Below are 23,804 nucleotides of genomic sequence, written 5' to 3' on the forward strand. Positions count from 1 at the left end.
ACGACATTCACTATCATTAAAACTTTTTTTTTAACGGTTTGACTATTTTTAACTGTTTTTCTGAAAGACATGGAGATGCTGCTGTGTATTTCATTCTCTGATGATAATGAATGGTGCATGCTGCAGGCTAAATTTAATCCCTGAAAGAGTTCTCCGGGTTGTAAAGGAAGAAAGAGAAATTACATTAAAAAAAAAAATAAAATCCCTCTTGCACCAGTCTTTTAGTCCTGTGAAACTGGGAGTGATTGTTGCTTCTAAAATTGTAGGCTTTCCAAGAAATCTGAGTGGGAAGAAACCTCAAAAAGTTTCTGTAGAGAACTTGAAAGTAGGGAAAGAGTATTTTTTTCTTATTTTTAATTGGGGGTGGGAGAATGTGTTGCCTCTTTCCCTCAAACCTTTCAACAAGTCTGGAAACTTCTCAAATACAGATTTCCTTTGCTTAGTGAATGACTTAATTTACATATTCTTTGACCCTTCCCAATGACCCTCCAGTTACCTCAGAAAGAGAGCTTCCTTACTGACACTTTTGTTCTCCATATTAATCTCCTCATTGAGTAGAGATGTAGGCAGGAAAAGAGATGCAAATTTAATCACTAATTGTACTTTAGTATTTTGGTAAATTTAGGAACATCAGCAGTTTAGGAAACAGTCCCATTCATGTTTCTGATGATGGATTGATTCTAATGCCCTTGCAGTCAACCTGTTTCATTGTGCCCTTCCTTACTTTCACCTCCATTTCCCTTTTGTTCCCAGATATGCCTCAGACAGAGTTTGCAAAAGAGAAAACAATGGCACCATTAAATGTGATACATTAGTTCAGTTTGTAAAACAAAAAAGTATTTATTCTAATGAAATTTCGTTGTAGTTGAGTATTTTAGTTTCGTTTCTTTTGAAATCAGGTATTCATTCAGAGGAAATTTCCTTGTTTTTGTAAAATATTAATTCTTTGTAGAAATCTATTCATCATATAAGCAATTAACAAGTATTTTTTTAGGTCTGCAAGTTCTCTCTGAATTTAGTTATTAGGATAGTGAGTATAAGATGGATGACTTCTTCCTAAAAATTTTTTTAGTATTTTGCTTTATAGAGCATTATTCTTTAAATGAGAATCTCTCATCATAAAGGATCACTTGAATTCTTTTATGCTATTACTTGTTTATAAGAAACTGCTTGGAAAAAAATTAATTTGTCTTTGTAACTTTTTTTTTTTAATTCTTAGCTGAGGTTATGAGTAGTCACAAGAAGAGTTGCAGGATTCTAGAATTGTCTTTACCAGTTAAAAAGAAATGTCATTGGAGTGCTGCAGTCTTAAAAATAACATCAGGCATGTTTTTATGTTTCAGTTTACAGAATCCTCCAGGGAGCAAGGCATTCAGAGTATTTGCTGTTGTTTGAGTCTGGCAAGTAAAATGTGAAACAGGCAAGTGAAAACAGAGCACTTAGAAGAGAACAATGAAGGCCATTTCTTATCATTCCTAAAGTTTGTATAAAGCTGTAACGTTATTGTACAGAAGATGTATACTGCTTTCCACCAAAAAGTTTAAATTACATATATATATCTTAATGAAAAAAATCTGTAAAAGTAAACATGGGAGAAATTCATTTGAAAATCTATAATGATATATAAAAATATTTTGAGTCCTGTGTTAAAACTTGCTATATTTTCTTAGCAGTTACTCTTATACAGTTAATTCATAACTCATAAATGTCCTTTGTTTTCTTCATCTGAATATATTATTCTATGGTGCTTTATATATGCCACTAACAATAACCTTAAAGCTATACCATAGGGAGGTCTGAGTTTTTATTTCCAATGTACATAAATGAAGCCATCCAAATAATTCAATAAAATAAATCGTGCCTCAAAGTAAAATAAATATATATATAACTTTTTGATGATTTACAGTAGCATTAGCCACGCAAGCACAAATGAAGAGATAGACTGTTTTCAATTTCAAACTAATCATAACAAGTACAAACACCTATTTTGACAAAAAATGGAAAATATAAAATATAGGGAAGTCCTGGGTCATATTAGCATGTTTCGCACAAAAATATTTTTATTAGACTGGGTCATTCATGTTTATTATTTCTTAAATATGTTAGTAAATGTCTATTTGATGCTGATAAGCTCTTTAGTTTGAATCACTGATTCATTATAGCCCAGTCCTTCACAGATCTGTCTTGGAATGGGAATGTGAGAGATAGATATGCATAAACTTGAAAGATCTGAGAAAATTTTCATCCTGAGTAACCTGAAATTAAGGAATAAGCCATCTGTTCTGCAATGCAGTTCTGCACATACACATGATTTATTTTTGCCATGTAATTCCTTCAATTTACCTAAATTGGTTTTCAGCAAAAATGTAGAATTGTACACATAAAAATTGCACACTTGAAACCTTAAGCTGTGCATGGTATCCATATACTGTACATTAATATGAGGGTAAATGTTCAAAAAAAGGCTAGTCTTGCTCCTTATGACCTGGCAAATACTCCTGCAGGCCAGGAAGTATAGTGGTATGGAGCCCAGTGACTATTATGTCATTTGTTGCTTCATCATTTAAAAAAAATCATTTATGGTGAACAGCCCTGTGCATTAATTTTACCATATTATGGTATATGAAGAACATGTAGTGATGATACTATGTTTCTTTCTATGAAAAGTGTATTGGTGCTTTAAAACTGAAAAGCTGTTAAACTTTATTTTTGGTATATTTTGTTTCTGTTGTCGAATATATTTCCTTCAAAGTTGTAAACTTACCTGTATTCTTCATATTTCAGAATATTCTGCCTTCTGTTTTGCTACATGTACTACCTCATGTAGTTAGGCAAGCTTTGTTAGGTTTTTGACTCTGGTTTGAATAAAATTAATTTACATAGTAAGAGTACCTTTGACAGCATTTATTTTTTAATTATTTGTCCTGCCCCAATAAGACAAAAGTAGCAGGCACCCAAAATCTGCTTTTTATGACCTAAACATTGCAAGTGTAGGACCAACCTGTAGACATAATCTGAGGTTCTAAAAGCTGTAAAGGCAATTTAGGCACATAACTTCCATTAATTACATTGGGGGTTTCATGGATAAATCTTCTGCTCATTTTTTTTCAAGTGCTGACCAAGGTCTTTAGGAACAGACTGCTATCTCATTTTAATGGTATATTTAATGCTGTGTCATAAGTGATTATAAAAAAATCACCTTTTATTCTGTCCAGCTCTTTCCTGTTGTGTTGTGCAAATATTCCTAGCTACATTTGTTGGGAACAAGCAGATTTTTATATTACACACGCTTTTTTTTGCTTCATAAGACTCATGGTCAGCTTGAGGGTTCCATGTGGGAAATCTGTTTAATTGATGAGGGAGAAAAGGAGTCTTTGATGTATAACCTGGTTTTTTGCAGGTGGTGACAGAGAGCCACTGAAAGAAGCTTTATGCAGGCTTTGCAATACTGGCATTAACTGTTCTGCAGAATTGAAACCAAAGTGCAAGAAGACCTTGACTGTGGTAGGAATAAAGTCAGTCGAAGGCTTGAGGTAGACTTGTACCTCCTTTCCTTGAAAGCACCAAGGCAATAACACAGAACGGCCTTGCAGTACCTAGAGCTGGGACTGTCAAAACATAAAATGGAGTTATCCTGGGTTTAGCAGTAGCAGTTATTTTTCTCCTTCTTGGTAGCTGGTGCAGTGCTGTGTTTTGACTTTCGCGCTGGGAACAGAGCTGATAAAAATGATGTTTTGGTTTGGCCAAGGACTTTGTGAGCCTCATGCTCTGCCAGGGAGGAGGGAAGCTGGGAGGAAGCAGAGACAGGACACCTGACCCAAACTGACCAAAGAAGTATTCCATACCACAGCACGTCATGCCCAGGAGGTAACTGATAGTGAGCCAGAAGGGCGGAGGGACTGCAGGGTTGGAGGAGGTATCGGTCGGTGCTTGGTCGGGCTGGGGGGGCGAGTTATTGGTTGGCTGGTGATGAGGTGTTGTATTCTATCCCCTTGTTATTTCCTTTATCATTATTATTATTGGTGGTAGCAGTAGTGATTTGTGTTATACCTTAGTTACTAAACTGTTCTTATCTCAACCTGTGGGAGTTGCATTCTTTTCGATTCTTCTCTCCATCCCTCCAGGAGTAGGGGGAGGGCAAAAAGAGGGGGGGGAGTGGGTGAAAAAGCTGTCTGGCTGCGGTTAAACCACAACAGGAGTAAAGGCTGAGATGAAGGCCATGCAGAACTGCTGAGGGAGACATTTGAAAAAAAACAGTGTAATTGCAGCAGTAGTGTTCCTTTCCACACAGGCAAGACACTTTCTTGCATCCTGGCCTTGACATCCAGGAGCTCTCCATGTCCCCTGCCTGGCCTGTGGTCCCAGCAGTTGCCTCAGTAGCCCATGGGAAGCCTGTAAGGTGCTGCAGAGCCTGGCTCTGATGACCAAGTGGTAGGGTGAATGCCTTTCTTTGGGAAGGGCAGAGCCTGGGCTGAGGGAAAGACCAAGACAGTCACACCTTCAGTCATAACCACAGCTTCTTCACTTCTGCTAGGTGGGTGAGTGGAGTCCCATGCAGAAAGTTGCTGCACCAAATTTCTCCCTTTTTCCATATTTGTTCCTGATACCTTTTTGTTCTGTATGTCTTTGATTCTTGTCCTCTCTCATCTGTAAAGTCCAGATTATGTTTGCTGGGACTTCCTGTGCAAGGGTGCAGGAGTGGATCCTTGGTGCTTTAACAACCAAGTTAGTGCTTTTTGGGAGGAGAAGTGGGATCTAACATCAGTGTATGTGGATGGTTGGTGTGAGCAGCTCTATTAAGCAACACAGTGACATGAATAATGGGAGGCAAGCAATTCTTTCTCTCCACATCTGTTCTATAAATTTTGGACTCCTGTTGCCTTTCCACATGCAATGATTCTATTCTGTTATAATAAATATATTCCAGCCAGCATCAGCTTTATGAGAAATTCTCTCATGTATTTACTGTAAGTAATGAGTCAGTGAGTAGACATTTCTAAGCAGTTGTAGACTGGGACCTACACACTGTTATTTTTGTCTGCACGAGAAGCAACTGTATGCCAGATGGTCAAAACTAACTCACACAAAGACCAGATGAGTAACTTGCACTCATTTGCTGTATCAGAAAACTTGTTGAAGCCTAATGAAAAAAATTTAGCAGAAAATAACTTTAAAATGCTGAAGAATCATGAAGTTAACGGAGCAGTTACAAAATTATGTTCTTGACTTGAAATTAAAAAAAAAAAAAAGGATAATGAGAAAGTAAAGCTGAAAGGGCTAAAATACCAAGGAATGTAAACCCACTAAGTACAGTAGGCCCTTAAAAGCTTGTGTGAATCAAGGAAGAGTACATACGAACCTTTGTCTATAATCCTGTGGTATTTCCGATTATGACCTGCTCCATGAGGAATCTTTTCAAGAGAAAAGCATAGGAAACATTTGGAGAGGAGTCAAGTATTTGTCAAGCAAAGTTCACTTGCCTGGTGAGCTTTTCAGTAAGGAGGCATTTGTCTGCTATGCTGCATCTCTTCCAGCTGGAGTAGCTAATTTCATAACTAAACAAGAGTGAGTATGAAAGAAAGTGGTCAGACCCAAACAGATAATTTTTTAACAGTATCTCACCATTTTGATAGCTATATGTGGATACTTGTTTTAGGGAACTTGGGACGCATACTCATGTCAGCAGATGACTCGTAGATCTGGCTGGACATGAACTTCAGAAACTAAGAAACATTTCCTAAACTCTGTGGATACTGAGGAGTTTTATGGGGTTTACAGACTTCCTTGTGTCTGATTTATGCATAGGGGACTGATCTAGAATTTATACATAAAGTGTTTTTGGAACCAAGCCTGAAACACAGGTTGGGATAATGTGTGTGAATTTACAGGCTTTTAACTGATGAAGTACTCAGTTTCAGGTTTTATGTAAATGTCCAGACTGTGAGCTGTCTGTGGATTCTTAGCAAATTTAGAAGAAGAAAAGGAATGTCAGCTTTTGTGTGTATTGATACATTTGCTGAGGAAAATGCACAGCACTTTACTTCAAATGGCGGATATGTATCCAAGTTACTCACAAACAGTGTCTTCTGTGTGCCAATTGCTTTTAAAGTATGTTTTGAATTTGCTTAAAACTCAGATAATCAAGTTTCCTTTGAATACACAAGGGAGGGTTTATTTCCTTTAGTCATATAAAGGGTCAGATTTAGAACTGTAAATATTTGGAAGTTCCAAAGATTATTCATACAGTGCAATATTCTGTTTGAAAATTTATATAAATACTGTATGAAATACTGTACTGTCACACTTCTATGTCTTAAGGCTTTTTATAGCGTCTGTGGAACTCTAGGGAATTATACAAGGAATGAAAGGCCTGAAGGGTTTTGTTTCATTCAGTGTATAATATGCATCTTACAGAGCTTTAGATATACAAATGTTAGCATACTTTAGTATTCAGAAAATTGCATGTGACTTTATAAAGACAGACATTGTGCATACGGGAAAAGAAGCCATGCTGTCAGCCTTAGCTTTAGCCTACCTTTGTTGTCAGAAATAAATGATGGAACTAGTATAATATTGATATTATTGTTATTAAATGACCCCTTGTTGTGTGCTAGGGGACAATGAAAATACAATAAAATGTGATTCCTACTTCATGTTAACATAGGATAGTAATGTGACACTTGAAATTTGCCATCAGCTGTTCAGTGATCTGTGTCAAATATTTTGTTCATCTTAGCCTGTTTGCTAGGAGACAGATGCCTATGTCATTAAGCCTTCATAGCACTTTGTAAAAAGTACTAGTTGTGAGTCTTAAGTTTTCAGGAGCTAGCAAAAGTCCCCCAGTTGAACTAACTCAATATAATAAGGCACATGAAAATGCAACTGACTGAAGGAGGAAAGTAAAGAAAATACCAAACAGGCAGTCATGGTGCTCCATGTCTTACTATCCACATTGATTTCTGCACTAATTACCCTAGTTATTCAATTTAATATCAGCCCCCAGTGCTGTATGCAATATTGGTTTTGTCTGTAGTAACAATGGGGTGAGTGTTTGAAAGCCAGCAGCAAATTTGTTGGTTAAGAACTGAAATACACTGGCCAAACAACGTGACTAAGTTTGCAGTACTATGTCTTTTAATAGGCAGAAAAGCAGACTTCAGTTGCCAATGGCAATAACTCTTGGTCTTTTAATTCCCTAATTCATTTAAAGCATAAGCCTTAAAACAAAATAAAAATGTCAGCACGTGATAACTCTTTAGTAAGAAATTCAGTTGTTTGAAATCCCATTTATTTCAGCTGAACAGAAATTGCTGTAGCTAACACCATCAGTATTAGCAGTAATCTCCTTGAAATTTTATTTATGCAGTTCAGTAAGCTTTATTTGATGTATTTGCAGTTATTTCTTCAAGAATGTTTTTTATAAGACAATATCCTTATTAGGAGTATCATCTTAGAATCAATACAAGCAGTTGCATTAGATTTGCTTGCATATCTTATTGCAATTACTTCCAAAGGCTGATAGACTCCTAAGAATTTGTAATAATACTAATTACTTTTAGGGTGCTCAGGACACAAGAAGATCAGGGAGCTAATAATACTTCTAGGCTTACCCTACATTTTGAAAAACAAGTACTTCAGTTGCTTAATTATTCACTTAGGCTTGTTTATATGCAATGTAAATAGCAAGCTGGCTTTGACTTCTCATAAAGTGCTGCTACTGTACATCCCAAAGATAAATTGGCAACAGTTGCTAAATAAACCTCCCTGTAGTCAGTTCAGTCTTCATTCCTTATTTATCTATCTGCTGAAATCCATCTGTTTCTTGGTGGTGGCGGGTGTTTTTTCCCTACTGAAAGAGCATGTCTTCTGAATAAGCATTTCTTTTATTGTGTCAGAACGACTCCAAGACCTTTGGGGCTACAGGCTGCACTAAGCACAGAAACAGAGCAATCATTTTGTGTGAAAGGACTTAGTTTCAGATTTTGGATTTAGCCCAGTTCAGTACACAAAGAAGGAAATTGTGTGAATTGATTTAGTGCTTGCTGTACTGGAGGTGATAGTCCTACTCTGGCACAGCTATAACTGAGCCAAGGAATAGTTTTGTGAAAAGATCTGACCCCTTCTCTCTTACCCAATAAGAATTATGGGGCAAATTAGATCAGTTTGCATTTTTCAATAAAAGGAATAACTGGACAGATGGGTTTGGTGGCTTGCTGATAAAGACTTGCCCTTTTGCCACTGATTGAGGATTTAAGCATGTTATACCAAACACATTCAGTGATGTGCAGATCACTGTGATTTATTTTTTTTTCTCTTGGCAGTAATGTTAGAACAATTTATATCCAGAAATCTTCTGCTCCAGCAGCTTCAAAGCCCACATAATTTTAAAGCCCTTTCCTAGAAGTTATTTCTTTTTTTGTGTGTTAATTTGTAATATGTAAAGATTTGAAGACTTGTCCTAGAAATGAGCAAGTCACACCTTGAATGAGATGTGCTGTTGCATCTACTACACAGTAAAAATATAGTTGTTGTGGTTTTTTTTTTTATTTAGGACTTCAGTTAATACTTTGAGTGAATTTATAGTTTTCTTTACAAACACTGGCAAAGTACAGTCCAGTTGAAACACCTAAAATATACTTCAGGAAAACCACCATATCTACAGTGATCTCTCACAAGACATTCAGTGCTTATTTATCTTACATCAACACAACAACCCAGTATCACTGCTATAGAAATTGCAGTCTCTGGAGTCTATGATTCCCCAGAAGGCTGAGTTTCCAACCCATCTTCTTATGTAGCACTAGTCAAAAGCATAGGCAAAGGACTCAGTGCCCCTTGTAATATGCTGAATAACTTAACATCCAGTCAGTTGAAGAACCAGGCTTTAACAGGAAAGGTGAGATTAATTTGCAGCTGAAAGATAGAATAGCTGAGGGCTCAGAATATAAGAAATGCCTTTTAAAAGAAAGCAGGGAACTTTGATGTCACCAGCAGGTCGAAGGAGGTGATCCTGCCCCTTTATTCTGCTCTCATGAGACCTCACTTGGAGTATTGTGTGCAGTTCTGATGTCCTCAACATAAAAAGGACATGGAACTGTTGGAACAAGTCCAGAGGAGGGCCACGAGAATGATCAGGGGACTGGAGCACCTCCCATATGAAGATCGGCTGAGAAAGTTGGGGCTGTTCAGCCTGGAGAAGAGAAGGCTGCATGGAGACCTCCTAGCAGCCTTCCAGTATCTGAAGGGGGCCTATAGGGATGCTGGGGAGGGGCTCTTCATTAGGGACTGTAGTGATAGGACAAGGGGTAATGGGTTCAAACTTAAACAGGGGAAGTTTAGATTGGATATAAGGAGGAAATTCTTTCCTGTTAGGGTGGTGAGGCACTGGAATGGGTTGCCCAAGGAGGTTGTGAATGCTCCATCCCTGGCGGTGTTCAAGGCCAGGTTGGACGAGGCCTTGGGTGATATGGTTTAGAGCAAGGTGTCCCTCCCCATGGCAGGGGGCTGGAACTTGATGAATTTAAGGTCCTTTCCAACCCTAACTATTCTATGATTCTATGATGTATTAGGAGACAAACTTACATGCCTGTGTCACATGGTTCATGAGTAGAAATGGTTGATGTTGCTACAATACAAAGAATAAATCTTAATAAAGAGTGATCTCAGTACTGTCTGTTTACTACCCCAAAAAAAAATAACCTTCAAATAACATTTCAAAGCTCATTGCTTTTCTTCACTGTGTAAAAGTAGGCAAATATTGAGGTCAGCAGGGCTGAGAAGGAAAATTTGTCTAGTTTGACTAGTAGGTGGATAAGAGCTTTCTGAGGTATACTGATGCACAAAAATCTGATGCAAGTTTTAAGTTCATTCACAAGCACCCAAACTCTCTGCGACCAGCTTTCTAGCAAGCTTTGTTCTTTGTGCAAACAAATCACTTAAATTGGTGTCTGTTTGTGTTACATTTACCTGTTTTGTAGGACAGGCGGATAACACTGATTTTTTTTGAGTTTTTGCAAATACGGCTCTATTTAGTGATAGCTGTAAGGTGAAATAAGAAATATTGTCCATTGTATGTCAGAGATATGTATTTATGCCTTGAAAATGCTTGTAATACTGAGCTACTCCCCTTAGTATTCTCTAAGGAAATAATACCTATTGGGAACTGATACCTTTTAGAACTGCTCAAAGAATCTGGAGATGATGGATCATGAAGGTCAAATTCAGATAAGTATTCACTAAAGCAGAAGTCACGATGGGGGGTGGTTTGTTTTACAGTTTTGCTACAGTTTCCCAAATTGCTTAGACCAGTTAGTAAGTGCATCTTACTATGTCTTCTAAACTGAACAATCATCAAGTTTCTCTTAATTTCTACAGCTAGATATTTAATTATTTAAAATTGTAGATAAAGGTGCCAACCTTTTTTTTATATTATTAATTACTAAGAACTTGAAAATGAACTGAAATTCCTGTAGTCTTAATTTTGATTGTTCTTCCAAACTGTAGTTCACTGAAGATCTCTACCAGTTCATTGGTCAGCAATACTCTCCATACATACATATTGCTAGATAGGAGTGTGTTAGAAGTGAAAAATCCAGAGAATTTGCATTGCTAAGAAAGTTATAAAAGAAACAATAATATGTGGGTTATCCGCACAGTGTAAGGACAATAGTCTGCTCATGAGGAATGCAGTTTGTGCCCCTAAAAAGCTAATGTAGAGAAAATAGCTTCTTTCAACCTACCGACTAAATGGTATGTGTTAGCTGAAAGACTTGTAGTACAACTCCTAGGTTTGACCCTGGAGTTACTAAAAGCATCTGCACAGTTGAAGTTGTTACCCAACTCTCACTCATAACTCATGCCTAGTGACAGAAGTGACTGTGAAATAGAGGTAGTGTCTCTCCTCCCACCTAACCCAGCTGCTTTGAGTCTCAGCAAGAGCATAAATGCCTCTTTTCCTTCCTAGTCAAAGGTGGCATTTACAAAGAAAGAGAAAATCTTGAGAGGATGTCTGTGGCGATACTGCACTGCACAGCAGGGCTAGAGGGATGGCAGACTCCTTGCAGGGCTCTGTCACTGGAAATGTTCATGTGAAATCACAGAGAGGAGAGGGAGGGAGTCTTGCCATCCCATGAACACGCACAAGGAAGCAATAACAGAGGCATCTTCAGCCCAGTAACGGTAGTGACAACAGGCGGGTTTTGTGCACTAGAAAATTTAGCAAACTGTATTGTGAAGTAGTCAAGCTGTTAATTGCTAGACATAATGCTGCAAGTATGATAAATGGAAGGTTGGGTTATCTTTTCAGTTAAACTGGTGTAAATCATATAAAAGAATAATCCCACCAACATTCTCTGATGCTCCTCAAAACCAGTACAGATAGTTTTACTTTTCCTAATTGTAAGAATACTTCTGTAAGAAGCAAGTTTTTTTGCCAGATTAACTATATCAGTGTGCCAAATGTTTTTAGTGGAAGATGGATAAGCACTGCCTGTTCTGAATAACATGTTGGTACTAGGTGACTTAAGAAGAAATCTTTATAAACAGGTAGCTAATCCATTTCACTGGAACATTTAAGTGTAGGGTGATCACAGAATCACAGAACACCTGAGGTTGGAAGAGACCTTTGCGGTTCAGTTGGTCCAAGTCCCCTGCTCAATCAGATCTACCTAGACCAGGCTGCTCAAGGACCATGTCCAGACAGGTTTTTATATATCCAAGGACAGAGGCTCCACAACCTCCTTGGTCACCTGTGCCAGTGCTCTATCACTGTCAAAGTAAAAACATGTTTCCGGATGTTCAGATGGATCATCCTGTATTTTAATTTATTCCCATTTCCTCTAGTACTGGCACTGGACACCACTGAAAAGAGCCTGGCTCCACCTTCTTTATACCCTGTCATCAGGTATTTATGCACACTGGTAGTATACCCCTGAGCTTTCCCTTCTCCAGGCTGAATGCTCCCAGCTCTCTCAGCCTTTCCTCATAGGAGAGATGCTGCAGTGCCTTAATCATCTTTGTTGGCCCTTCACTGGACTTTATTCAGTATGTCCATGTCCCTCCTACACTGGGGAGCCCAGAACTCGGTCCTGCACTCCAGGTGTGGCCTCACCAGTGCTGAGTGAAAGAATCACCTCCCTCAATACTTTGCTGGCAATACTTTGCATAACGTAGCCCACGATACTGTTAGCCCTTTTTGCCATAAGTGCAAATTGCCTGACTTTTGTTCAACTTGATGTCCACCAGGATCCCCAAATTGTTTTCTTCAAAGCTGCTTTCCAGCTGAGTGTCCCCAGCATACACTGGTGCACAGAGTTGTTTCACTTCACTTGCAAGACTTTGCACTTCTGCTTCCTGAACTTCTAGGAATTCTTGACAGCACATTTCTCCAGCCTGTTGCGTTCCCTCTGGATGGAAGCATGACCTCCTGATATCTCAGCCACTCTTCCCAGTTTTGTGTCATCAGGAAACATGCTGAGGGTACACTCTTTCCCTTCATCCAGATCATTAATGAAGATGTTAAGTAGGCTTAAACCCAGTGTAGACCCCTGGAGTGCACTGCTAATTATTAGCCTGCAACTAGACTTTGTACCACTGATGAGAACTCTCTGGGTATGGCCATTCAGTTTTTAACCATCTACCTTACTGTCTATTCATCAAGGACATAACTCATTCTCTGTGAGGATCTTAAGGGAAACAGTGTTGATCTATTGCTAGAAAGTACCTTCTTTGTGCCTTGCCTGTAGTGTTTCCTGCTAGTCTGTAAATAATCTGCTCAATGGTGGCTGCAGGATCAGGAAGTTTAATACAGGGATTGGTAGGCATTAGTTGATGTTTCTCATTCTTTAGGTGGGGCAGTCTACAGACGCTAACAAACACTATTCCTGATGTTATACTGCAGTCATATTTTCACATTGCTCTCCATAAAAAATTTACAGCCTCATCATATGACTCTTCAAGCTGGGTATGTGCCTCTGACCTTCATCTAGCTCTAAACAATGTCCCAGATTTCCACTGTAGGAGCCCAAAAACCTACCTGAGAACATGTCCTTTATTAAATGAGCAAGTCTACTGAAAGTAATGACTAGTTTTGTTATTTCAGATGGGTGTTATTCAGTCTTGTAATTATTGGCAGACCTTTTGAGACCTAAAATACTCAGTCTATTAATGCCTATTTGCATCAGCTGAAGGCTCAAGTCAGAAGACTTGATGTAAAAGTGGGAAGGTTTGCAACACCAGGAGATAATACTCTGTAAAAAGCAACATTTTTCTACATTAGCTCCATAAACAAAACAGAGAGATCTGAGTGTGATGAATGAACTGATGTAAGAAAATGTTCTTTGCCTGATTACACTGGAACAGCTCTGTATGGAAAAGAGGAAGTGAAAAATTCAGGGTTAGAAATGTTTGGGGAAAGAGCATAAATTATAGAACATTCAAAACAATGGGAGATTATTTCAGAGGAAAAAGGTACTAACAAAGAGGTATACAAGTTATTCAAAATGCTTCTTTCAGAGGCAGATCATTTGCTTCTCTGTTATGTGAGAATGACTGGCTCTCATTTTACTTCAAACAGCCTGAGTAGAACTGTTTATAATTCCATGAGTAAGCTTAGTCTTCTCAGATCTTGCTCCTTTCCCTCCACTGCACACATCTTCTCAACAGTCTTATACCCATGTCTTTTTGGAGTGCTATACTATGATCCAGTTGGGTATATCCCTCTGGATGCCAGCTTTTTTACACAGCAAGCTGACTAATCTTGGTACCACCTACTCCTATGAATAACATTAGTACAACAAGGCATAGTAAGATCTTCTTCCAAGCAAGGTAGAAATTACTTTACCCAAAGGAACAGAGCAGGCATGGGAATGGTCTCTCTGCAATGGGCCTCTCTGACCAAGATGTGCTTTGAGCTTGGCATTCTCTTGTGCGGGCTGCTCACAAACTTGGCATGCCTGAATCTTCTGGGGATGAAGCTACAGTTTCTTTGGCTTTCAGACAATCTCTGTGCTTGACACAGCTGACAGCTCCCTTGACCACTTTCTGCCAGTGCAAATATAAATAGGGTTTATTGGTTTAAGGGACACAGCTTTAGGAAAATAAAATCTGCTAAATTTGCTGTCATGTGGAAGAAGCTACCTGTAATGGCCCATTGTCTCAGCTGCCTTTGAGATGCATAGCTGAAGCTTTTCTATCCTGGAAGCTTTTGCTTCATTTTCCACTTTGGCAAACAATATTATTTAAAAAAAAAAATAGCACCAACATTTAATCACAGTTATTTTTAAAAGCTCAAGACAGACTTTCAGCTGGCATCAATCAGGCCAACCACCTTGATTTCAAGGGAAATTTGCTAATTCACCCAAGCTGATGGTATAATCTGCATTCTTCAAAAATAACAGAAATAAACATTGGCAAAGCTTCTTAAAGGGACATCTAAATTGGTTTCATAGGTCTGTCACCTCCACAAACTTATGCAACAGAGCATGCATGATTTCCTGTTCCCCAGCTCATTTCCTGGTCAACAACACAAAATGTTAATGCAAACAAGACTGTCTTAAAATTGATGCTATTTTAAAAGATTTAGTACTATTGAAATAGCTGCTTCATAAATACCTGGTTATACAATGGAACATATCTCTTGCAACATGAAGATTTCAGGGAACAATGCAGGAGAGAATCAGATTTGCTGCATGGATAGGAGAGATACTCTAGCCTGCACCACAAAGCAATTTTACTGTCATTAATTTTCTTTGACTGAGCTCTTTTGGGAGCCCCTGCAGAGCCCCCAGCACACAGCCTGTTTATGCAGGCTGAATGCAGAGCCAGAATTTAACCTAAACACAGTAAAAATCAAGGATAATGTAAAAAGCCAGCCGTTTAGAGCAGTCTCAGACAAACTAATGGATACTTGTTTTTATAGACATATGGGACTAATGTTGAGTTACTTCTAGATGATATTTTCCCCAATATAACCAAAAGTGTCCCAGATCCCATGGGACTGCTCTGATGTTTTCATCTAGTGAATATTTATGGATTCTGAATAAGAGCCTTTTTGAATTAGTTGTGTGGATTTACTCTCTGCTTTTATTAGGTGGAATATAGGTTACATCCTATGATTATGTATGGCATTGCGAACCCTAAACCTCTCATCATTAGCAATGCTTCAGGATCACTCAGAGGGCAAAAATTTATACAACTCTTGTTTTCTATTAGTTGTGAGAAAAATCCAGTGACACGAATGTTCCAAACTGAACCTAATGAAGCAATAATAGTGTTTTTTTAATTAAATAGGTTCTCATCTGTTTTAGTTGTTATATTGCAACCTTATGTTAGGGACAAATTTTCTAAAAAGTCAGACTTCAGGACTATGGTGTTAGAAATTACAGGTTAGGATATAATATCAGAATAAAACACTCACCTAATGCATTTAGTCCTTTGGAAAATCTGTCCCTTGTAGAAGGCACTAGTTGACATTAGAGATCTTTTGAAAACCTAGATATTATAATACATTCTTGTGGGAAAAGTATCTACACAAAATCATGAACACATTTAAACTGCAGTAATGAAACTAGCAATGCGATAGTAATTATTTTTTTTCCTGTCCATTTCCATCAGCCTGTCTTGTTTGTATATTTCTTTTTCTTGGTAATAGCATGTATATCTATTCAGAAAATATTCAAGGATGGGAAAGCAAGAGTATAAGAGGAAAAAAAAAAGAAATATATATTTTATGTATGTACTAGAAACATTAATTCTAAATTAAAAGATTCATGACAATTGTTGTGCTTTATATTTTCTCACAAACTGATCATGCTTTTCTGTAACTGGTTTTTACTCTCTGGAATTCTCCCAGCATTTTGCAGATAAATTTTGGTCTTTCTGTTTTTTCCAACTTTTCACTGTATCTTTACTCTGCAACTACTTTTCAAAGAGACAACAGAAAAGAAGGATAGTGAGGAGTCCTGGAAAGTGCTGTGCATGCATGACCTTTACAGGAGTTTGACCTGATATTTGAGGTGAGTTGGACAGGGCTACACAGCCAGTGGGCCACTGTCTCAGAACAGCACGTCTATAGTTACGCCAGTCATCACCCTTCACATCAGGAAGAAATGTTGTTGCAAGGAAATATGAATGTTACAATGCAAAGATAAACAAAGTAGTTGATAGCTTGAGTAGCTTTAGAGACAGACATGCAAAAATGGGGGAAAAAATGGTTCTTCATATGTTTTATCAGTTCCAGGACGCTGTCCATTAATTTCAGAAAGTTGAAATATTGTCAGCCTTTTCTTGTGGTTCTCACAGGTGGGATTTGTGCAGAATTTTATCTCTGGGCATTGCTTTTCCTGAGTGCAGTCTGCAGCTGGGAGTCTGCCTCCCCTTTGTCTTTGATTTTTCCTTTTTCCTTTATTTCTGTCTCAGAGATTCATGCAATGTAATACTTGAAGTAGTTTAACACTTGTCCTAAGGATTACTGATTTTCCTCACCTCACTTCAGAAATGTTGCTAGTCCTTGGGAATGGATAACTAGAAGCATTTTCTAATTGAATAATAAATAAAATAAGCTAACAATTGGTCTGGCATTTACTTATTTGAAATCAAACCATTTGTCCACTCTAAAAAATATTTATACTGTCATCTACTGAGGTGGTTTTTAAATATCATTAATAACTTTTTATATGGAATACTATAATTCATATAAGCATTATTAACCATCACATTTCACATAATCAAAAAATGGTTGAGTTGAGAGGGATCTTTGGAGGTCATCTGGTCCACTGCCACTCACACTCAAGCAGAGCCACTGACAGCTGGTTGCCCAGGGTTATGTCCAGCTGGCTTTTGAGTATCTCCAAGATTGAAGACCCCACAACCTCCCTGGACAACCTGTGCCATTGCTCAATCATTTAATGCAAGCATACAAGGGAAAGCACTGCATGCAGAACACCACCACTTTCAAAAGGAAAAAGCATTACAGGATATCATGATGTTCTGGTTGGTTTCTGGTGAACCACCCTGTATTACAAAATCTTTCTTTTTTCCTAACCGTACTAAAGTAGGCAGCACTAATCCCAGGATACCATACAGTTGGCATAAAGCAAGGTGAAAACAGGACTTTCAAATCTGAAGGAAGAGCAAAGATGACATTTATGATACTTTTATCTAAATGATGACTCAGTTTCTCTGTATCTGGGATAAGGCCAAAAATCTGAGTCATGTATTTTTCATCTTGAAAAATATTTTTTGTAATGCCTTTTTCTATTAACATAATTTCGTTCCCCCACCTTGTCTAATATTTTATTTCTTGTTTCATTTATTGTTCAAACTTTCCTAATGCTGCCATAATGAGGTGAAAGACCTTATTTAATTTCAAAAATATAAATACACATTAACCCACTGAACTTTCCCGAATACTGGTGGTAACCTGTTCAGGAAACTCTTAGCATGTTCCTTAGCTATGGTCTCCACACCCTTAAAAACAAAAACAAACAAAAACAAACAAACAAACAAACAAACAAACAAAAAAAAAAACAAAAAAAAAGAAGTAAACTGATTTTGATTTATTTTATTATTTCTTTGGTTGTTGGGGGGGGGAAGTGTTTTTTTGTTTGTTTGTTTGTTCTGTCTTGTTTTCCCTCAGATGCACATCCTTTTAGATAATTCCTGGGTTTCTTCCTTCCAAGATGTAATAACTATATAGTTACAATTTCCTGTGAATTGATTTGCTGCTACTGAAGTCTCTCAGTGGACATATGGAGCAGGATAATGTATTTTCTTTTTCTGGCTGCCTTAATGGATTTGAAAAGTGGTTAAATTGTTAGCTTTTTTCCAGGGTACTGACAAGAAAAACAGAAATCAGTAGAAAGACTGCAAAATATATAGAACAGTTGTTTTGAGTGTTAAAAAACAGTCAAATGATCAACTTGGTGAACTTGAAGCATCCTCCAACATACTAAGAATTTAAAGCAGAAAATCTTATGCTACATTTCCACTGAATTTCTTGTGGTTGGGTCAGAGAAGACTTGGGATGAAATTTGCCAGTATTCCCTGTTGTTTGCCAGTATGGGAATCCTTTTAAAACAGCTCTAGCTTGCATTTCCTGAGGCAAAATTCAGCAGGAACCTGGAAGGACAGACACAGCTTTTCATACACTTCAAGGCACCTCCATGTACTCTGGTTAGTCAAACACATGCACCCTGTCAATTTTTGTGTTATTATTACAGGACTTCTATCAGCCAGACAAAATAGTCTGAGTAAAGGAAGGGAGTTATTCTTGTGTTTCTGCCTTCTGTGACATTGCCCGCTTTTGCAGTATGCCCTGGAAAGACAAATGGGATTTACAGGAAGCCTGAGCTTAGACTTCAAAACTGCCAAAAAGTCAGTGCAGTTGCAAACAGGCTGCTGGGTACAGTGCATATGTAGCCTATTGATGTATGTCAGGGTGTGAATATAGAGCACCTAAGGTCTCTTTTCATTTTAGGAGTCTGAGACTTGTTGAATCATGATAAATTACATAATTGCAAAATTATTTCAGATTGGAAGTTTAGTTTGGTTCATGATGCTGATCCTATTCTTACAAGAAATGCTTGAAACTAGTAGTTTTCATTTGTCAGTTCTTTCAAATTTTATCTTTTAATTGATGATATCTGGCAGTTGTCTTAAAATTTTCCTTCCTGGATACATGTGAATTTGAAAAATTCAGAGTTCATTTAATGTAAAAAATTGTCACAAGACGACATTGCAACAAAGATCTGTCCTTTAGGATATATATAAAGAATAAAAATCCAATGTTAATTTTTTTCTTTTCTTACATTGATGTGTTTCAACAGAGTACTGATTTTCACATGAGTTTTCACAGAGATTTCAGTGGGCCCCATTGATGGGCAGGTCAGAGCTGTGGGAAGCTGGAGATCAGCCCTGTGTGTGGCTTCTCATTAGGCATTGTCAGGTTAAGCATGGTAACAATGTGGTTACAAAACTGCCTGCTCCATGCCAGCTTTTATCAGATCCCAGGTGCAATGATACCGAAGCTGTCTACAAAAGGATCACAGCTTTTTGATGGTGCCCTAAAGGCACTTATGAAATGGCAAAAAGCTGATGGATAGCTGCAGCAGTTCAAAATGCATCAGTTTTAAAGCTGAATTAAATGTTTTTCTGCCACAAGAAAGATTTTAATAAAGATTACTCAGTAAAAATGGGTGCAGTGCCTTTGGAGATTGACTTTTCCCATTCTGTCTGCTATGGCTTCCACAAAATGTCATTTTACATCCATTTACAAGCCAATTTACAAACCTAGAAAAGTATTTTTGTTCTGAAAATTAATCAAGTATGCTATTAAAATTTACATATACTTCGTGTAAGACTAAGAAAAAATTTCCATATATAAATGATAGAATCATAGAACAGTCAAGGTTGGAAACAACCTTAAGATCATCTAGTTCCAACCCCCCCACCGTGGGCAGGGACACCTCACAGCAAACCATGCCACCAAAGGCTCTGTCCCTGGCCTTGGACACCACCAGGTATGGAGCACTCACAGCTTCCCTGGGCAACCCATTCCAGTGCCTCACCCACCACCCTTACTGTAAAGAACTTCTTCCTTATATCCAACCTAGACTTCCCCTGTTTAAGTTTGAACCCATTACCAATTGTCCTATCACTACAGCCCCTAATGAAGAGTCCCTCCCCTGCATCCTTATAGGCCCCCTTCAGATACTGGAAGGCTGCTATGAGGTCTCCACACAGCCTTCTCTTCTCCAGGCTGAACAGCCCCAGCTTTCTCAGCCTGTCCTCATATGGGAGGTGCTCCAGTCCCCTGATCAACCTCATGGTCCTCCGCTGGGTATGGTTGGCTTTCTGGGCTACAAGTGCACACTGCCAGCTCACGTTCATTTTCTCATTGACCAGCACCCCAAGTTCTTCTCTGCAGGGCTGCTCTGAATCTCTTCTTTGCCCAACCTGTAGTTGTGCCTGGGATTGCTCCGACCCAGGTGTAGGACCTTGCACTTGGCATGGTTAAACTTCATGAGGCTGGCATCAGCCCACCTCACAAACATGTCAAGGTTCCTCTGGATGGCATTCCTTCCCTCCAGCGTATCAACTGAACCACACAGCTTGGTGTCATGGGCAAACTTGCTGAGGGTGCACTCAATCCCACTGTCCATGTCACCAACAAAGATGTAGAACAAGACCACTCCCAACACCGATCCCTGAGGGACACCACTCTGTATAGATCTAAGGCTGGGGAGTGTCTATTAAGAAGGCATTCAGTTGTGTTCAGCTCTATTGCTCTGCACTTCCTATCAAGCCATTTACTGAAAAATTGTTGAAATTCCTGTCTAATCCATAGTCCTCTACAGATATGGGGCTTTGCACTAGGCATTCAGCATGATCTTCTGGAAAGAAGAGTCATTAATATTGTCACATACAGTAATTTTCTCGTAGTGGGGCAGGCTGTCACCCATGAAACACATAATTAAGAACCATTTTTCATGAGTAGATCTCTCTACATTCTAGCAAATAAGAAGCATATTATGTTTTCCTTGTTCTGTGTCTGCTTTTGAAAACTTTGAGACAAACACTAAGCATGCAATATTTGTCACTAAGACCTGTTTGTGATACAAGTTATTTAGAAGTAATGAACAGGATTCTCATTTAATGGACAAGGTCTTTGAGAGATAGTGAACGGTTATGGCATTTAGCTCAAATATTTGTGAGTTATCCAGGGTGGCAGTCATGTTATTAAATTGGCCATTTAAACAATAATGTGAACACTGGGGATTGGGGTAGGTTGTGGGGAGTTGATTAACCGAAGAAGTTTTAAGGGTGCATTAGCACTGGTTAATGGAAATGCACCAGCTGAGAAGCTCACCCTTGCTTTTGAGCAAGACACTGACAGAAATTTAAACTCTTAAGGAAAGACATAGAATCTTACTTTTACTAAAGGAAATAAAATGAAGTATTTTAATCCATACTCAGGCAACCGAATGATTAACACAACATTCACACCTGTTGAGCACTGGGTCTTCTTTGTGAATTTTAATATTAATGAGCATGAATAAAAAGTAAGTAAAACTAAATAAATATTTATTTTCCTTTGATTTTTGTACTTTTCTTTGATTCTTGTAAATTAATTTTTCGTATTTGTCGTGGTTTAACTCCAGCTGTCAACAAAGCACCACACAGCTTCTCATTCACTTGCCTCCAATGGGATGGGGAGAAAATCAGAAGGGTAAAAGTGAGGAAATACATGGGTTGAGATAAAGACAATTTAATAGGTAATGCAAAAGCCCCACATGCCAGCAAAGCAAACTGAAGTATTTATTCACTCCTTCCCTTCACACCTCCAGGAAAGCAGGTCTCCATCACAGGCAATGGTTACTTGGAAAAAGAAATGTGATCACTCCAAGTGTCTCCCCTTTTCTTCTTCTTCCCCCAGCTTTATACGCTTAGCATGATGTCATATGGTATGGAATACCCCTTTGGTCAGTTGGGGTCAGCCATTCACCTACGTCCTGTCTAGAATGCCCTGCTTGCAATGTGTACACAGAGTTTTTCAACAATTTTCTCATTATGGACATGTTCTGTAAACTAGAACTGTCAAATGACATAGACTTTCTTGGTGGTAAAAATGTGATGTAGACTTTTGGTTGTGAAATCATAAAAGAACAAAGGAAATTAAATCTGTCCTGTACCATTTGGAAAGGCAGACATACTTGAAGAGTACCAATGGGCATATTCTTTTCTGTCATTCATCACTTCATTTCCTCCCTTGAAGACTTTTCAATAAAGTTATATGTCCAATGTTCTATTGATCATGTGTTACTGCTAAAAAGCTCAGTTATCCTGGATTGCTATACTACAACCAAATGACTACTTGCTAAGATAAAGTCAATGCCTGAATGAAATTAGCAAAGAACACTGACCCCAAGCAAGACAGAAATAAACTCAAATTCAAAAGAAAGTATGCTCAGATTAATTTTACTTGAGTGAGCAATTCTTTCTAACCTGATAAAAGAGGACAGGGGCTCAGTTTCCCACTTCTGCATCTTCACAAAGGATTACAGAAATCCAGTAATATCAGCTTCAGGTATAAATGTCTTAGGATTTGAAAAACTCCAGCGACTGGGAATGCCACTACATGTGAAGCAATGAAAAATACAGAAAGTGCATCATACTCTTCCTCTGCTTCCTCTACTATTTGAAGTATTTTTAATCAGGTTTGTAGAATCTCATAAGTATATGTAAATCCAAAAAAACTTTCCCCTGGAAAAGCACTTCCAAAGCACACCAAAACTCCCCTTCTCTCTCTAGGGAGAAGGAAATAACAAATGACATAAACCAGATGTTAATCACAGCAGATGCTGATTGTATCACTTAATGCACAACTGGAAGATATTTGGATTCAATGGCCAGAGGGTCATTATAGAACCTGTTTGGAACAGAACAGAAATAACAGAATTAATCAGGTAGAAGTGTTTATTTTGTGGGTTTTGGGTAATTTTGTTCAGAAACCACCCTTGAACAATAACCATCATTGTTTATGACTCACACTTTGCCATGCAATTTTTAATGGCCTCTGCTCCTGTTTTGTCAACAGCTTCAGTTAGTAGATGTCTCATTTCTTTTCAAATTACAGGAGAAAGCAATTCAATTTAATGAAAGCTACTAACACTTTGAAGTCAATATTAATGTAAAGCTGCAGGGGAAAAGCAGCTAAATTTAATAAAAGCATCAGTTTCTAAATTAAGCTCTGTGGCATCTATGCTTTTAAATTGTGTTATGTTTATTGTAGATGTAAAATAAAAGATGTTTTTCAAGTACACACCTGGATGCCAGCTCTGCAATAGAAATATTGAACAAAGCACAGCAGTGCTGTTTTTTCTGGGTGAAGATTCTAGGTGGGATTTAGTTCATCTGTAAAACATATTTTATAATAATATAATTCCTAGTACAAAAGGGCAAAGTTGCCTGCAGGTGAAGTTCACCCCTGTTTAGACACCAAGCATAAAGACTGTATTGCTTGCACTGTTGGCCTTAATAAGCAATACAATCATAGAATCATAGAATAGTCAAGGTTGGAAAGGACCTTAAGATAATCAAGTTCCAACCCCCCCACCGTGGGCAGGGACACCTCACACTAAACCATATCACCCAAGGCTTCATCCAACATGGTCTTGAACACTGCCAGGGATGAATCATTCACAACCTCCCTGGACAACCTATTCCAGTGCCTCACCACCATAACAAGAAAGAATTTCTTCCTTATATCCAATCTAAACTTCCCCTGTTTAAGTTTGAACCCATTACCCCTTGTCCTATCACTACAGTCCCTAATGGAAGAGCCCCTCCCCAGCATCCCTATAGGCCCCCTTCAGATACTGGAAGGCTGCTATGAGGTCTCCACACAGCTTTCTCTTCTCCAGGCTGAACAGCCCCAACTTTCTCAGCCTGTTTTCATACGGGAGGTGTTCCAGTCCTCTGATCACCCTCGTGGCCCTTCTCTGGACTTGTTCCAACAGTTCCATGTCCTTTTTATGCTGAGGACACCAGAACTGCGTTGTCCCTTGAATAAAAAATAAGCAGCATTAGCAGAATTCACTTCATTGCAGTTATTGAACATTTTGATTGGAGAAGACAATCAAAAATTGAAAATTTGCCTTTGCCCCTTGCCCTTTTTATAATAATGAAATATATACTAAACCATCATTAAAATCTTATTCATTCCATAAGAGGAATGAAAGGATTCATACAAAATTCCCTTCATGAATATATTTTGCCCTTTCACATGCCATGGCTAAGGTTAAAAG

At 38.3% G+C, this 23,804-nt stretch overlaps 1 protein-coding gene across 3 annotated transcripts in view; it reads left to right on the forward strand.

Annotated features, from left to right (window-relative positions):
* The window catches only part of CRISPLD1 (cysteine rich secretory protein LCCL domain containing 1), a 37,487-nt gene extending 34,596 nt beyond the window's left edge, over positions 1 to 2,891 (forward strand). For all 3 annotated transcript variants that reach the window (XM_061342761.1, XM_061342762.1, XM_061342763.1), the window contains exon 14: positions 1,344 to 2,891. In XM_061342761.1, the coding sequence (XP_061198745.1) occupies positions 1,344 to 1,395 (52 nt within the window). In that variant the 3' untranslated portion in view covers positions 1,396 to 2,891. The remainder of the gene's footprint in view (positions 1 to 1,343) is intronic.
* The last annotated feature ends 20,913 nt before the right edge of the window (positions 2,892 to 23,804 follow it).

The sequence above is a fragment of the Neopsephotus bourkii genome, unplaced genomic scaffold, assembly GCF_033783945.1.
Source record: "Neopsephotus bourkii isolate Nb327-2 ecotype Australia unplaced genomic scaffold, CSIRO-AGI_Nbou_v1 NB_1820, whole genome shotgun sequence".
NCBI lineage: Eukaryota > Metazoa > Chordata > Aves > Psittaciformes > Psittacidae > Neopsephotus > Neopsephotus bourkii.